The sequence below is a fragment of the Branchiostoma lanceolatum genome, chromosome 12, assembly GCF_035083965.1.
Source record: "Branchiostoma lanceolatum isolate klBraLanc5 chromosome 12, klBraLanc5.hap2, whole genome shotgun sequence".
Classification (NCBI taxonomy): domain Eukaryota; kingdom Metazoa; phylum Chordata; class Leptocardii; order Amphioxiformes; family Branchiostomatidae; genus Branchiostoma; species Branchiostoma lanceolatum.
The window spans coordinates 18,286,780-18,304,659 of record NC_089733.1 but is presented as its reverse complement, the minus strand read 5'-3'; the positions used below and the strand labels follow the sequence as shown (position 1 = coordinate 18,304,659).

The following is a 17,880-nucleotide window of genomic DNA, read 5'->3' as shown; positions in this document are numbered from 1 at the left end:
GAGAAGCCCTAGATGTGTGGAGAGTACGAGTACAGAGAAAAATGTTACAAATATGGGTGGGTACAGGACAGCTCAAAAGTCCCATCTATCCCGACATATGAGAACCCACACAGGAGAAAACCCAACAAATGTGACCAGTGCGACTATTTTGCTGCACAGAAGCGCACATTAGACAAACATCTTAAAAGAAACCATGGCTGTGTAGGAATGTGGGGACAGAATAAGTGAACTGTGAAACTTACCTAAGCAAAGAGGTCCTACGGGTAAAGCAGCTTGAATATTCTGTGGCGCAAAATGTATCTACATATCAATAAAAAGCATAATTTGACAGATACTAAGATTCGACCTTTGCAACCTTCTTTTATTCTAACACCTTGTAACATCCAAGATACTTGTACATGTTTATGTAGAATACATATGAGGTTAGCATTGCTACTTATGCTGGTTACGTTTTAAATGTAAGGTATGTCTGTCCGAGATATGCCCAAGTAAAATGAGTTCAACAAGAATGAGGAGTGTTGGTGATGAGTTGTGTCGGTGTTTAAACGTTACAGTTCAAATAGACGCTAGATCTACAAAAGAAGAATAATTGGCGTAGGAGTGGGGGTTATGGAATGATTGTAGTGTGTGCAGGGGAGGGGTGTTTTTTATTGATGGGCGGGGTGCAAAAGGCTTATACATGATTGTAAATAGATAAATATACATTCAATAATGCCTGTCAAGAGTCTATCGTTCCAATGACCTTTACCCCCTACATGTACACAAACCTTGAGCGCAGCTTGGTAGCTCGGGCGGCCTTCGGAATTCCCAGCTAACATTTTTTCACAGGTGACGTTGAGAAATCATTCGTAGAGAACGGCATGGAAAAAAGCTTCTTAAACACCATCATGTTCTAACGTCAATGTGAAGCAATGATTTTAATTCAATGCAGTTCTTAATGTGCTAACACGATGTTAGATTGTTATACTAACAGAAAAGCCTTAGATTAGATATCACGCACTTACACAAACGTTAATGGTTAACGAAATCTAGTATTAAAAATAGCATCATTACAAGTAGGAAAGTACGTGCCACAAGTCAGTTTACCTTATGTATGACGTCACCATCACGAGACTGTGTGTCGATGAAAACAAGTGTGTGGAGTGTCAAAGTTCACGGATACAGGACTATAACTGGTCTACTTAGGAGGTGAACGTTCTGGTGACTCCAGACCAGGAGTTTATGATAAACTCCGACACCATCATGTTTAATGGTCCGACACGTACACAATTGAAGAGTAGGCTCAGCTTTGGTTTTCTGAATGCGTATTTATAGGAAACATTTCAACAATTACAAAGACTGGTTAATATACATTTTTAACTTCTAAGATGTAAACTGTGTTTCTTGTTTATCCTTCCCTCTCGACTTGTTTGGAAATTCCGCTGCTATTCCGGACGGGACTTTACACAGTCGATCGATGTCAGCGGACCTGGATCAAGTCGGGCACAATAAGGACGGACAGTTTTTACTGAAGTAGGTCGTAAGCTAGCGACCCCTACATGTACACAAAGCTTGAGCGCAGCGTGATTAATCGGCCGGCCTTCGGAATTCTCAGCTACTTTCTTGGTTTCACAGGTCACGTTAAGAACTCCGGATACTTCAAGATTCATGTGTTTATGTTGTGTCACTGCCCGGTTAAATTGATTGTTTACTAATTTGACTTACTGACTATCTTTTTTATAACAACGGAGTTAGATCATAGAAATACAAAAACTATTGGTTGTTAACCTAACAATTGGGTAAACGGCAAAGCTGTGATAAAACCTGTGATTAGAAATAGCATCATTGCAAGGGGGAAAGTACGTGCCAGCAGTGAGTTTGCCTTTGGTGTGACGTCAACATCACGAGACAACCGATAAAAACAAGTTTGTTACAAGTTTGTGGAGTGTCAAAGGTCACAGATAGAGGACCCTGATTGGTCTACTCCGCAGGTGACTCCAAACCCAAAGTCTAACATCAGCTCCAACGCCATTCTGTTTAACGGCGGCGCCACGTACACACCTGACGAGATGACACAGCGTGAATCATTTTAAACGTGTATTTACAGTGTATTTTACAGCATTAACATCCACAAGGAACATTGACTGTAACTATTTTCCAACATTGACTTGGACTTGCATTTATTGTACACTTTGAGCGGATCTTCCGGGACTTACAATATGTAAACTTGCCTGTGGTTAGCTTCTAGCTCAGCAAGTCGGGACAGTCCGCTGTTGTTTCGGACAGTGACTCAGTGGACTTGGATTCAGTTGGGCAGAAAAAGGACTAAACTAAGTGGTGAGAGTCGTTCGCCCTGGACATTTAATTGAAGGTGATATCAGCAGTACTCTGGGAACACTTGCCTACTAAAAACACAGGCAAGAAAATATGTGACTTGTAAGGTGAACATCCAACGGCAGACATCGCCCCTCCTCAACGACTTACGAATTCTGACTTCCCTCCTTTTCTCCTTGTGCAAGCAGACATGGCAGGTACGTGGCAACAGTTTGGTATCCATCATCATCAATATTAATCTATCATAGAGACTCGAGAGAGAGCAGATTAAAACTTGACTCACGTTTCACAATAGCGAAGGAACACCTCAGTCACGTCAGTTTTAGCAATGTCAAAATGTCTACTAATGTCTATATCGTATTGGAATACGATTACGTTAGATACGCCTGCCTTTATACGTCTTTTTTGTCATTAAGGCAACAACACTTTAATGTGCAGATAAATTGTCTGGGTGTCTCTTTGTTGTTTGTTTCCGACTTCCCTGTCTCTTGAAATCGTTGAGTTTAGAAGCCCTTCTTTTGAAGTTAATTGCGCATCAAAAACTCGACGCGTATATCTTCAGCATCATAGTCTGTAATTGTCCTCAGTATGCCTCCGTGGCAGTAGTTTTCATAAACGTGTTCATTCGTCAGGCTAGATGATGGGTCAAATACGTTATGGGCTCCTAACATTTGTTAAATCTTAAAAGGTTCAAAGGGAAGAGAAATATATTTCCCTTGGCAAACCATTCTTGTTATTTCTTCCTGGTGAGGTAAAAAAGTACGTATTGAATGAAGTTGGGTCAAAATGTCTCATGTCCTATGTAGAATTACCTGCTGATGTCACCATTTGTATTCTAAAACTCCCATTTATGTGTGCGTGTGTTTGGGGGTGGAGACTCTAGCATAACTGGCGTCTCAAGTGATTTTCTCGGCTGCATTGCAGTGATAGACGTCCACTGCCACTGTATTAGTGACATATTTTGCTGTAATTATGTCTCTATTTTGGCCTTTTTACTATAGGAATGTAATTTCAGTGTTTGCCCCCCCCCCCCCGTGTTAGAATAAACCGATCGATTCTGAGTATGTTATCAGCCTTCCATCTCTGCTCCCTCCAGATAGAATACCTTCGCCGCTAATTATAAGTGTTTACCAGGCAGAGTTAAGGGTCACCACAGGTCACAATGTTGCAAAGTTTGTAACAATGGTGGTTGTCAGTCACTGGCGAACCTTGTGACATAATATTTTTTATCACAGATTGATAATAGGCAAATGTTGATTATTTTTTCAACTACCATATTAAAAAAAGAAGATAGAGGGGCGGCGTTAGAACATTTTAGAAAATCAGTCAAGGGAATATCATCAGGAATTAGCGTTAGTCCACTTTTATTCGTGGAGTCTTTCGGTAAGGGACATTTGACACGTATGTAGACAAAACGACAAAACAACTGATAAGAATAAGCGTAGTAAATGTCCCTCCATCGGACGGTTGGTACCCTTTATCCGTAGAGAAAAGATACAAGATAATTTTATTACAGTAGAAATCGCAGTTTTGCCACTGAATTAAAACCAGTCTATAATGATTGAAACAATTTAGGATAGATGACAGTGCAATATCGTTGGATACAATACGTATAGTCTTATCTGACATTTGAAGTACATTTGTATGTCATATTTCTTTCAATACTACTACACCATATTGTATAAGATAGATTGATTTGCCTAATACATGTAGAATGTTATCTTATAATGTACCAGTGGATGCCATACTTTGTACCTTGTACAATTGTTGTGCAATAAAGTTATTATTATTATTAGGTATATTTCTAGAAAACATCCCAATCTCCATACTGGGTGATAAGACGAGGTGATAGTACGGTATGCTGGAGTTCAAACATAGGTTAGTTTGGGCTTTCTGACAGTTTAGCTAATGATTAGCTGAATAAATAAATTGGTATCTTAAAACATTTTAGAAAATCCTTCAAAAGCATATCACGGAGAAATTAAGATAAGGTATGCAGTAGTAGAGAAGATTGATGTATATGGGCTATAGGAAAATAACTCCGTTCTTCGCCCTCCGTGTTAGAATAAACCGGTCGATTGAGAGTAAACATGTTATCAGTCTGCCATCTCTGCTCCCTCCAAATAAAATAGCTTCGCCGCTAAGTGTTTAACAGGCGAAGTTAAGGGTCACCACAGGTCACCGGGTAGAAGGTTGCAGAGTGTGTAACAATGGCGGTTGCCAATCACTGGGTGAACCTTGTGACATAATATTTCTGATCACAGATCGACAACGTTCTATTCTTGGCTTAGAGAGTGCCAGAGACACAAACATGTCTAAGCAAAACAATCACATCAAAACGACTGTAAAGTGCCACGCGGCATGCGGTAGTACTTAGAACAGAATAATGCTGTGACATTTTTATTGCGATGTAAATGGCATGTTACAGGTATTGCAATAAGAATAGGCGTAGTGCAAAATGTTATAAAATGTCCCTCCCTCCACATGTTAATTTTTGACATTTTCGTGTCAAAGGTGAGGTTGTTATCAGTCTGCCATCTCTGCTCCCTCCAGATGAAATACCTGCGCCGCTAAGTGTTTACCAGGCGGAGTTAGGGGTCACCACAGGTCACCAGGTAAAATGTTGTGTGTTACAATGGTGGTTGTCAATCACCGGGTGAACCTTGTGACATAATATTTTTGATCACAGATCGACAACTGGCAAATGTTGCTTATTTTCAACTACCATATCAAAGAAAAAAAAAGGCACGGCGTTAGAACATTTCAGAAAGGCTGTCAGGGGAATATCATCAGAGATCAACTTTAGTCCACTTTTAATCGTGGGTCTCGGTAAGGGTCATTTGACACGTATAAAGACTTGTCCAATCAAAAACGACAAAACGATTGATAAGAATAAGCGTAGTGCAACGTTCTTCAAATGTCCACAGGTCACCGGGCAGAAGGTTGCAGAGTGTGTAACAATGGTTGTTTTCAGTCACTGGGTAAACCTTGTGACATAATATTTTTGATCACAGATCGACAAAGTTCTGTTCTTTGCTTGAAGATAGTGCCAAAGACATCAACTTGTCTAAGCTAAAACAATCACAACAACTGTTAAGTGCCACGCGGCATGCAGTAGTACTTAGGTAACAGAATAACGTTGTTGCCTTGGTAGAACTCTACGCAAAGTCGATCTCGCCGTCGTCGCAATTTGGGACATTTTTATTGGGATGTAAACGGCATGTTACAGGTATTGCAATAAGAATAGGCGTAGTGCAAAATGTTATAAAATGTCCCTCCCTCCACATGTTAATCTTTGACATTTTCGTGTCAAAGCTGAGGGTCGGTTGAAAACACTGGACGTGAACAGAACTATGGAAGTACCTGACGGCCGCCGCCGTTCGTTTCTATGACCCAGCGACAAAACTGTACCGTGACAAAACAATGTTTTATAGGTGATTGATTTCAGCTTGAGTCAAGTTATGGGTCAGCAAGGAACGTTACCCAGTACCCGATCAAGATCAAGATAATGTGTGGGGAACAGATGTGGTATTTGTTCCAGATGCTCCAGCGAACAACCCTCTAGTGCAATTCTCCCATGATGCGCTCAGACTGTTAAAATAAGGCATCGGAATTTTTTTGACCTCGTCTTTAAACGATGGTTATCGAAAGGTTTAGAAAAATTGCTTAACACTTGCGGCTATAAAAGGTTGCGATTCCGGCGGTATTTCTGGTGTTGCATTTCATCATTTCACAATGTAATATCGAGTTAAGTTTGTTTACACCTCAGTATTATATTTTGTTACTTCCGTATGTTTTGTTTATGTATACCTGCAGGGCACATTGAAAACCGCCCGTCTAGCGATATGTTGACCCTAGGTAAATAAAATTAAGAGGAACGAACTGTTTGATTACTTCAACAGGCAAATCTTATTGCAACATACCTAAGGATATAGAAAATGTATTTACATATCAAAAAGGATATTCTAAAGGCTTGAATAGTGGCGCATTTACATTTTAAACATAATGTTAACAATATGCATACACACAACGCTTGTGTCATGAAACAGTTAACCTGGGTAAAAGAAATGTATCTCCAACTGTGAAATTTCATGCTTTGATTCTATAACCTTAAGTATTCAAATGATTTCACTTAAGCGCGTAAAACAACGTTTTGAATAAACTCACATTTATATACATTCAATACATGGCTTACCTTTTGCTAAATACAAGCAATGACATCTCAAAGAGTGCAAGTAGAAATTTTCTACATCATAAAATGGTTCATTTAGTGGTTCATCGATCTTAACAGGCTCTAATTAACCCGCGTTTGTACTTCCTATAAATTAGGTTACATGGACGCGAAAACCTTCATCGTGGCTGCCCATGAGGGAGATGTAAAGATTGTCCGGAGGAAGCTGGTGGAAGGAGTGGACGTCAATGTAAAGTATGAGTTTTGGGTGAGTACCACGACAGACCCGTAGAGACACGCTCGTTATTAATGAGTTCTAGAGAGCATCACGCACGCTTCGCTGTGAATCGCATGTAATGTTTGTTGTATCAACTTATAATGCCACCGGAACCTGACGACCGCCCCATTTAAAAAAAAAAAGAATAGTAAATTTAACGCAATCTACTAACGATGCATCAGTAATGATCTAGGTATGCACACCTCAGATATCCAGGTGTTTCAGACATTACAGAGAAGATTTTTGTTCTGTCGCAATCTTGGGCTATACGGCGGAATTATGAAGGCTGATGTTACTTAAACCATCATGCTATGTTATCGAACATCATTTAGATTCTTTGCACTATTCATCATATTTACTCATCAAAACACGACACTATAGTGAGAAACCCATGACACAAACGGCTAACAAAAGTCACCGTGATTGTCTTTATTACTGTACCAGAAATCAAGGCTCATCTGATGTGATGATTTAGACAGTAGTGAAGTGTCTTTGGTCATAATGTTTTTGTCACTTTTCAGAATTTAGTTATGTTCCTTCCGTGAATAGTTTTATCCGGTTGGACTGCCGCAACTCCTTTTTTTTACAACCACGACCAGTTTCCGCAGCAATAGTAAAATTTGACCAGCTTTCGAAATAGTAGAATGAACTCTATTGCTTCTTGGCATAAAGTCAATATGGTGGGCGGATGTAGGCTGCTATTAACGTTATTGTCAAATCATCATCATCATATCGGGCAGCTTGCCCGGACTAGGGTTGCTCTTTCCCTCCAGGCAACACGGTCCGCCATTAGTTGGTCTAGACGTTCAGACCTCGCTCCTACATCCCCAGCAAGTTGGTCTATAGCTAACTCAATCTTATACAATGAAATAAACGGATGCAAGCCCCGTCTTTACAAGGTCTCTAAAAATGTAAAGTCATCTTTCAAATTTTACATTTAAATGTAAAAGTGCCATGTATTATATTATGATACTAACCGAATTCCTCCCCATCATTGCTAGAAGTGTGCATTATTAGCCGATCTTTAATACACGGCATGCACTTTCATTAACTCATGATCATGACGTTATGACTCTATAAACAATAGGAATGAACTTGTGATTGATTCACGCAGTCTAGCAATATTGATAAGTCAAGACATTTGACCATGATCAGACCTTTGTTGTGGTCATTGCTTTAACTGTTGTGTTGCAGGGCGGAGACACAGCTCTGCATACAGCGTGTAGAGAGGGTCATGACGAGGTTGTGGAGCTGCTCATCAAGAACGGAGCTGAGCTCAATGTGACTGACAAGGTAAGAACTTTAACTGACAATCAAAGACTAATTGTAGATTGATTAACGTTTAACGACCAGCCCTGAGTTGTTTACGATGACATAAGGCCGTCGCTCATTCGGTGGATTTAGATCACTGACCAGGCGTTAGGTCACCGTAAACTCCAAGGGAAAGCGGATCATTGACGTTGTTATATGCAAGCTATTCAAACAAACAAACAAAAATTAGGTGAGCTAAGGCAAGTCTTAACATAAAGGTCGGAAGTGCATCTTGCAAATGTTTTCACTGTTCTGTGAACGAGTTAAATGTACATCTACATGGCATGCAAACCCCTGTTATGTTACGTTATGATGATAGCCCCATCTCTCCCAATTATTACTACAACTGTGCATTTTTGACCGATCTTTAATACACAACTTTTTCTCCAATAACCTAAGATATCATATGACTCCATGGCTGCCACCAGGAATGTCATTGGTTATCATATGAAATCACGACACATCAGCTAATTATCACTCCTTTGTTGTAACCATTGCTTTAACTGTTGTGTTTCAGGACGGAGCCACAGCTCTACATAAAGCGTGTACGTGGGGTCATGACAAGGCTGTGGAGATGCTCATCAAGAACGGAGCTGATCTCAATGTGACTAACGAGGTAAGAACTTTAACTGACAATTAAAAACTAATTGTAGATTGATTAACGTTTAACGACCGGCCCCGAGTTGTTTACGATGACATAACCCCGTCGCTCATTCGGTAGTTATAGATCACTAACCAGGCGTTAGGTCACAGCAAACTCCGAGGGAAAGTGGATCATTGACGTTGTTATATGCAAGCTATTCAAACAAACAAACAAAAATTAGGTGAGCTAAGGCAAGTCTTAACATAAAGGTCGGAAGTTCATCTTGCAAATGTTTTCATTGTTCTGTGAACGAGTTAAATGTACATCTACATGGCATGCAAACCCCTGTTATGTTACGTTATGATGATAGCCCCATCTCTCCCAATTATTACTACAACTGTGCATTTTTGACCGATCTTTAATACACAACTTTTTCTCCAATAACCTAAGATATCATATGCCTCCATGGCTGCCACCAGGAATGTCATTGGTTATCATATGAAATCACGACACATCAGCTAATTAACACTCCTTTGTTGTAACCATTGCTTTAACTGTTGTGTTTCAGGACGGAGCCACAGCTCTACATAAAGCGTGTACGTGGGGTCATGACAAGGCTGTGGAGATGCTCATCAAGAACGGAGCTGATCTCAATGTGACTGACAAGGTAAGAACTTTAACTGACAATTAAAAACTAATTGTAGATTGATTAACGTTTAACGACCGGCCCCGAGTTGTTTACGATGACATAACCCCGTCGCTCATTCGGTAGTTATAGATCACTAACCAGGCGTTAGGTCACAGCAAACTCCGAGGGAAAGTGGATCATTGACGTTGTTATATGCAAGTTTTTCAAACAAACAAAAATTAAGTGAGCTGAGGCAAGCAAGTTAAGTCTTTATATACAGTTCAGAAGTTCATCTTTCAAATTTTCTAATTGTTTTGTAAACGACTTAGATGTACATCTAAATGGCATGGAAACTGTTGTATTACTATGGAAACTTGTATTACTATGATAACTTAACCCCCCCCAACCATTGGTACAAGTATGCATTTTTGACCAACATGACATTTTTCCCTTGTTTTCATATGACTCAATGGCTGCCTACAGGAATGTTATTGGTGATCATATGAAATCACGACACATCAGCCAATTATCACTCCTTTGTTGTAACCATTGCTTTAACTGTTGTGTTTCAGAACGGAGACACAGCTCTGCATTACGTGTGTAGCTATGGTCATGACAAGGTTGTGGAGCTGCTCATCAAGAACGGAGCTGATATTAATGTGACTAACGAGGTAAGAACATTAACTGGCAATCAAAGACTAATTGTAGATTGATTAACGTTTAACGACCGGCCCCGAGTTGTTTACGATGACATAACGCCGTCGCTCATCTGGTGGTTTTAGATCACTGACCAGGCGTTAGGCCACCGTAAACCCCGAGGGAAAGTGGATCATTGCCGTTGTTATATGCAAGCTATTCAAACAAACAAACAAAAATTAGGTGAGCTAAGGCAAGTCTTAACATAAAGGTCGGAAGTTCATCTTGCAAATGTTTTCATTGTTCTGTGAACGAGTTAAATGTACATCTACATGGCATGCAAACCCCTGTTATGGTATGATGATAGCCCCATCTCTCCCAATTATTACTACAAGTGTGCATTTTTGACCGATCTTTAATACACAACTTTTTCTCCAATAACCTAAGATTTCATATGACTCCATGGCTGCCACCAGGAATGTCATTGGTTATCATATGAAATCACGACACATCAGCTAATTAACACTCCTTTGTTGTGGTCATTGCTTTAATGTGTTACAGTACGGAGACACAGCTCTGCATGAAGCGTGTAGAAGGGATCATGACAAGGTTGTTGATCTGGTCCTTAAGAACGGAGCGGATCTCAATGTGACTAACAAGGTAAGGACTTTAACTGACAACCAAAGACTAATTGTAGATTGATGAACGTTTAACGACCGGCCCCGAGTTGTTTACGATGACATAACGCCGTCGCTCATTCGGTGGTTTTAGATCACTGACCAGGCGTTAGGTCATCGTAAACTCCGAGGGAAAGCGGATCATTGACGATGTTATATGCAAGCTATTCAAACAAACAAACAAACAAACAAAAAACAAACAAACAAAAATCAAGTGAGCTAAGGCAAGTCAAGTCTTTACATAAAGTTCGGACGTTCATCTTGCAAATGTTTTCCTTGTTCTGTAAACGAGTTAAATGTACATCTAAATGCCATGGAATCCCCTGTTATGTTATGACGATAGCCCCATCCCTCTCAATCATTGCTACTAGTGTGCATTTTTGACCGATCTTTAATACACAACTTTTTCTCCAATAACCCATATGACTCCATGGCTGCCAACAGGAATTTTATTGTCGATCATATGAAATTACGACACATCAGCCAATCATCACTCCTTTGTTGTAACCGTTGCTTTAACTGATGTGTTGCAGAATGGAGACACAGCTTTGCATCAAGCGTGTTGGAGAGGTCATGACAAGGTTGTGGAGCTGCTCATTAAGAACGGAGCTTATCTCAATTTGATTGATAAGGTAAGAACTTTAACTGACAATCAAAAACTAATTGTAGATTGATTAGCGTTTAACGACCGGCCCCGAGTTGTTTACGATCACATAACGCCGTCGCTCATTCGGTGGTTTTAGATCACTGACCAGGCGTTAGGTCACCATGAACTCCGAGGGAAAGCGACTCATTGACGTTGTTATATGCAAGTTATACAAACAAAGAAACAAAGAAACAAAATTAGGTGAGCTAAGGCAAGTCAAATCTTAACATAAAGGTCGGAATTTCATCTTGGAAATGTTTTCATTGTTCTGTAAACAAGTGAAATGTACATCTAAATGGCATGCTTATGGAACCCCTGTTATGTTATGATGATAGCCCCATCTCTCCCAATTATTGCTACAAGTGTGCATTTTTGACCGATCTTTAATACAAAACTATTTCTCCAATAACCCAAGACTTCATATGACTCCATGGCTGCCACCAGGAATGTCATTGGTTATCATATGAAATCACGACACATCAGACAATTATCACTCATTTGTTGTAACAATTGCTTTAACTGTTGTGTTGCAGGCCGGAGAGACAGCTCTGCATAAAGCGTGTTTCCATAAGCATGACAAGGTTGTGGAGCTGCTCCTCAAGAACGGAGCTGATCTCAATGTGACTGACAAAGTAAGAACTTTAACTGACAATCAAAAATTAATTGTAGATTGATTAACGTTTAAAGACCGGCCCCGAGTTGTTTACGATGACATAACGCCGTCGCTCATTCGGTGGTTTTAGATCACTGACCAGGCGTTAGGTCACCGTAAACCCCGAGGGAAAGCGAATCATTGACGTTTTTATATGCAAGTTATACAAACAAAGAAACAAAGAAACAAAATTAGGTGAGCTAAGGCAAGTCAAATCTTAACATAAAGGTCGGAATTTCATCTTGCAAATGTTTTCATTGGTCTATAAACAAGTTAAATGTACATCTAAATGGCATGCAAACCCCCTGTTATGTTATGATGATAGCCCCATCTCTCCCAATCATTGCTACAAGTGTTCATTTTTGACTGATCTTTAATACACAACTTTTTCTCCAATAACACATATGACTCCATGGCTGCCAACAGGAATTTTATTGTCGATCATATGAAATTACGACACATCAGCCAATCATCACTCCTTTGTTGTAACCATTGTTTTGACTGTTGTGTTGCAGAACGAAAACACAGCTCTGCATGAAGCGTGTAAATTCGGTCATGACAAGGTTGTGGAGCTGCTCATTAAGAACGGAGCTGATCTCAATTTGATTGATAAGGTAAGAACTTTAACTGACAATCAAAAATTAATTGTAGATTGATTAGCGTTTAACGACCGGCCCCGAGTTGTTTACGATGACATAACGCCGTCGCTCATTCGGTGGTTTTAGATCACTGACCAGGCGTTAGGTCACCATGAACTCCGAGGGAAAGCGAATCATTGACGTTGTTATATGCAAGTTATACAAACAAAGAAACAAAATTAGGTGAGCTGAGGCAAGTCAAATCTTAACATAAAGGTCGGAATTTCATCTTGGAAATGTTTTCATTGTTCTGTAAACAAGTTAAATGTACATCTAAATGGCATGCTTATGGAACCCCTGTTATGTTATGATGATAGCCCCATCTCTCCCAATTATTGCTACAAGTGTGCATTTTTGACCGATCTTTAATACAAAACTTTTTCTCCAATAACCCAAGATTTCATATGACTCAATGGCTGCCACCATGAATGTTATTGGTGATCATATAGAATTACGAAACATCAGACAATTATCACTCCTTTGTTGTAACCGTTGCTTTAACTGTTGTGTTGCAGGCCGGAGAGACAGCTCTGCATAAAGCGTGTAGAAGGGGTGATGACAAGGTTGTTGAGCTGCTCCTCAAGAACGGAGCGGATCCCAATGTGACTAACAAGGTAAGGACTTTAACTGACAATCAAAAACTAATTGTAGATTGATTAACGTTTAACGACCGGCCCCGAGTTGTTTACGATGACATAACGCCGTCGCTCATTTGGTGGTTTAAGATCACTAACCAGGCGTTAGGTCACCGTGAACTCCGAGGGAAAGCGGATCATTGACGTTGTTATATGCAAGTTATTCAAACAAACAAACAAAAACAAAACAAAAACAAACAAAAAATTAGGTGAGCCGAGGCAAGTCAAGTCTTAACATAAAGTTCGGAAGTTCATCTTGCAAATGTTTTCATTGTTCTGTAAACAAGTTAAATGTACATCGAAATGGCATGGAACCCCTTGTTATATCATGATGATAACCAAATCGCTCCAATTCATTGCTACAACTGTGCATTTTTTACCGAAAGTCGATACTCAACTTTTTCTCCAATAGCCCAAGATTTCATATGATTCAATGGCTGCCAACAGGAACGTTATGCGTGTCCAATGAAATCACGACACATCAGCCAATCGTCACTCCTTTGTTGTGGTCATTGCTTTAACTGCTGTGTTGCAGGTCGGAGACACAGCTCTGCATGAAGCGTGTGAAGAAGGTCATGGCAAGGTTGTGGAGCTGCTTCTCAAGAACGGAGCTGATCTCAATATGACTAACAGGGTAAGAAGGGAAACAGCCGATAACAAAGTGTAGATTCATTTAATGTTAACGATCCGCCCCGATGTGATTACGGTGCCAAAACTACTTCGCCCACGGATCACCAGGCGTTATAATTAGGTCACCGTAAACACCAAGAGGAAAGCGGGTCATTGACGTTTTTATTACACAACTAATAACGACAGACACAATGAAGTGAGCTGAGATAAATCTTTACATAAAGGCTGGAAGGCCATCTTAGAAATGTTTGAATTGCGCTGTAAAAAAATGTACTGTTAGATGTAAAAGAACTGAGGCTGTATACGTAAAAGAACTCCCTGTTATGCTATGATGATAAAGCCGAACCCTTCCCCATTTTTACTGAAAGTCTGCACTTTGGGTGATTTTAATACACAACTTTCTTCTCCATTAACCCCTGCTTATGACGTTATAGCTGTATGATCAATAGAAATGGAGGTTTGTGACTGATCCACACAGCCTGGACATGTGATTTTAGAAGGCATCCGCTCATGATCAGACCTTTGTTGTAACCATTGACTGATATGTTACAGACCTACAGAGACACAGCTCTGCATAAAGCGTGTAAAAGAGACCATGACAAGATTGTGGAGCTGCTCATCAAGAACGGAGCTGATCTCAATGTGACTAACGAGGTAAGAAGGTAAACTAACAGCCGATAACAAAATGTAGATTCATCAAATGTTAACGACCCGCTCCAATGTGATTACGGTGCCAAAACTACTTCCCCCATGGATTGATTCTAGATCACTAACCAGGCGCCAGCTCACCGTAAACACTGAGAGCAAAAGCGGGGTTTTATCACACAGCTAATAACTACAGACACACTGAAGTGAGCCGAAATAAATCTTTACATAAAGACTTGAAGTCCATCTTACAAATGTTTAAATTGCACTGTTAAATTTTCACATGTAAAGTAAGATGTAAAAGAACTCCCTATAATGATATTGTGTTATACGAACCCCTGACCATTTTTACTAAAAATGTGCATTTTGGACTGTTTTTAATACATAGCTTTCTTAACCAATGCTTTTATGACGTTATAACTGTATGAACACTATAAATGGGGGTTTGTGATTGCTCCACACAGCCTTAACACGTGATATCAGAAGGCGTCCGCTCATGATCAGACCTTTGTTGTAACCATTGCTTTAACTGTTGTGTTGCAGGCCGGAGACACAGCTCTGCATAACGCGTGTATATATAAGCATAACAAAGTTGTGGAACTGCTCATCAAGAACAGAGCTGATCTCCTTGTGACTAACAAGGTAAGATTGTAATATATTAAATACTTAAAGACCATGCTTGTACTATAAAATCACACAATAAATTCGGCTAACGTTAACTACCAAAGTCTGAGTGAGTCTGCTACTGACTGCCGTGGTGTTCACATCGGTGGAGGGCTGGCTAAGACATACTCTGCAATCCAGAGCATATGTACCGCTCCGAGTTACCCGGGCCTACCATTCCGCTCCCCCGAAGATCTACCCCTGTAGTTTTCGGGGGCAGCGGGACGGTAGGCCTGGGGAAAGGCCGTGCGGGCCGGTACAATTGCTCTGGATTCCAGGGTAGCTAAGACAGTCACCACCAACACAAGTTGCTCCAAAAAAACTTTTGAAATGTAGAGACAACAGATAAGGTATTGATGTATGATTATACATTAAGAAGTTATCTTTATGTAACTCAGAATATAAATGACAACACTGGCCTAAATACCATGCTCTGTTTGGTAGTATAAGTAAAGACATTAGCTGACAGTTCATGTGCAGTTCTACCTTACAAGTTCTACAGAGCTCCAGTCTAATTATAACTGGCTTCTAGACATACAATTATCAGACATTTAAATTCAACTGTGATGAGGGCATTTCCAAGTTGCAAATATACAGTAAGGAGGGCATTTCCAAGTTGCAAAAATACAGTTAGACACTTTGAGACAACTTTGACAGGCCGATTTGAAAGTTTATATTTGAACACATGGTTGGTTTTCTAAAAACTGAAAGTTGTTTTGACTATGTAACTTTGTTACAATCATTCTGTGTCATTCTGTATGGTTTCATAATGTTACTTTGAAAATCAGTAGAAAAAATATTTGGATCTTAATCACCAGTATCATCTCCTGCCTCCTAATCTTCTCCTGACATTGTTTCAAGCTTGGGACAGTCTGGGACTTTTATGTATTTATGTAATTATGGGGGCTAATTCACCATTCAAACTACAGCAAGGCCACAGTGGGAAGCACTTCCTAAATTAGTTTATAGATCTAGTCCCAGGGTCCAGATTTTCGATTTTTAACTCTTCCTGACTGCACTTGCGTCAAAATTTATCAGAGCAAGTTTCGTTTTATTCAGGAGGCGCAGAAGTCACCCAGCAGGATGATGAATAGAACCGAAATGTTGCATATATCTTTAGAAACTTGCTTTGCAACATTCTCATTGTCTTAAAACATGATTTAATGTGTGTACAGGCTTAAACCCTATAAAACATTTCCAACTGTTATATGATTTTAGGAACACAAACGCCCGGCTGACGTTGCTAAGAGACTAAACAAGGATACAGAGTTATTGCTGAAGGTCTGTTTTACAAACAAATGCTCCAAATATGTTATGACATGTTAACAATGTAGTTTATTACATATTGTGATGACCGTTAAAGGAAAACACATTTATGATTCTCAAGTTTTACTCTTACGATATTGCGCATAATTTTGTACCTAAAGCATCATACCAAGCTAGAAAGATTTGAATTTGCATTGAATATCTGGGTGAGACCACCCTCTAATTAAGTGACATAATGATAACTAACTAACGCATCAACCTACAGACAGAAACACGGAAGCAGGCGGAGTACAGCGAGCTGGTCTCCTCCGTGGGGTCTGAGGAGGGGACAACAGTCAAGCTGTTTCTCTGTGGAGACGGGCAGGTCGGCAAGACATCGTTGCGAGAGATTCTGACAAAGGTAGAACTCTAGATTACAAAAATATCTCACAAAAGACATAATTTTCAGGACAACAGGTCTTATTATCCTTTTTATAGAAATTGTCTGAATATTTAACATGATTATTACAGTGCAGACAATCGATCTCTAGATAGAAGTTGAAAAATTACATCCTTGTCATTTGGCATTACTTCTGGGTTTCCTTATATACAATATCTATACAATGATTCCGTTATTCTATGTTGACCTCTGACCTCTCCGCTCACTTTTAAGTTGATCATATTTCATTTTGTTTAATCGTCTAACAATACTATTAATTTTTTCCTGTATTTAGTTTAATCATATTGATCCTATATTTCATAGAATTGTATTTAATGTAGGCGGACTACAGGAAGATTAGTGTAAAAATTGTACAATAATGGAGATATGAATAAATAAAACAAACAAACAAAGCGTTTACTGAATACAAATTTTAAAGTAATTGCAAAGCGGTGTAATTACTCCAAACCTTTTCCAGACAGGCTTTATCGTGGGCGCCATTTGGAACCTAAGGAGGAAGTTCCGAAGACAAGACGTCTTTAACCCCACCCCGGGGGTGCATGTATCCAGTAAAACCGTGCGGGGAATCGGGAGACTCAGTCTGCATGACTTCGCAGGACAGGCGCAGTTTTACGTCACACACGCCATGCTGCTCCGCACGACAAATACCATATTCCCTGTCGTCTACAAAATCACAGATGGGGAGGACGAACAGAAACGGCAGGTAAGAATGTCCATGTCTCTCGTTGAAAAAAGTTGTTTATAAGCATGAAATAAAGCTGTATCAGGTGACGATAAAGATCGACACGTCACTTGAAGGTTTTATTTCCAATCCTAAAGTTTATAGCCACAAATTTAGCTGCTCCGTACATCAACAAATCTCACCACCCATGCAATTACTAGACAAATACAAATGAAGTAAAATACTCTTTTCTGTCAGGTCCACGGTTGGCTGAGTTTTATTTACTGCAGTAACGCAGATCCCACCAACAAACCCCGGCTTGTCCTAATCGCCAGTCATGCTGACAAGTTACAGGACAAGCAAGCAGGTCAGTTGATTTCCTCCTTTGAAACCTTAATGACAATAAATA

The 17,880-nt window shown here is 39.8% G+C and overlaps 1 protein-coding gene and 1 pseudogene across 1 annotated transcript; both read left to right on the top strand.

The window, feature by feature from the left end:
* LOC136445816 (zinc finger protein 585A pseudogene) overlaps nucleotides 1-17,880 on the top strand; it is a 39,000-nt pseudogene that overhangs the window by 1,996 nt on the left and 19,124 nt on the right.
* Nucleotides 13-13,070, top strand: LOC136445819 (ankyrin repeat domain-containing protein 29-like). The gene is made up of 12 exons (XM_066443961.1): nucleotides 13-201; nucleotides 1,971-2,058; nucleotides 6,643-6,752; nucleotides 7,956-8,054; nucleotides 8,590-8,688; nucleotides 9,224-9,322; nucleotides 9,856-9,954; nucleotides 10,481-10,579; nucleotides 11,130-11,228; nucleotides 11,776-11,874; nucleotides 12,410-12,437; nucleotides 13,048-13,070. The coding sequence occupies exons 1-12, from the start codon at nucleotides 13-15 to the stop codon at nucleotides 13,068-13,070; spliced, it is 1,131 nt and encodes a 376-aa protein (XP_066300058.1).

Excerpts from the sequence above, each read along its gene's own strand:
- LOC136445819 (XM_066443961.1), top strand. The coding sequence starts at position 13 with ATGTGTGGAGAGTACGAGTACAGAGAAAAATGTTACAAATATGGGTGG. Across the intron at positions 8,689-9,223 it reads ATCTCAATGTGACTAACGAG|GACGGAGCCACAGCTCTACA; the intron begins GTAAGAACTTTA and ends GTTGTGTTTCAG. Across the intron at positions 12,438-13,047 it reads CACAGCTCTGCATGAAGCGT|GCCGGAGAGACAGCTCTGCA; the intron begins GTAAATTCGGTC and ends GTTGTGTTGCAG.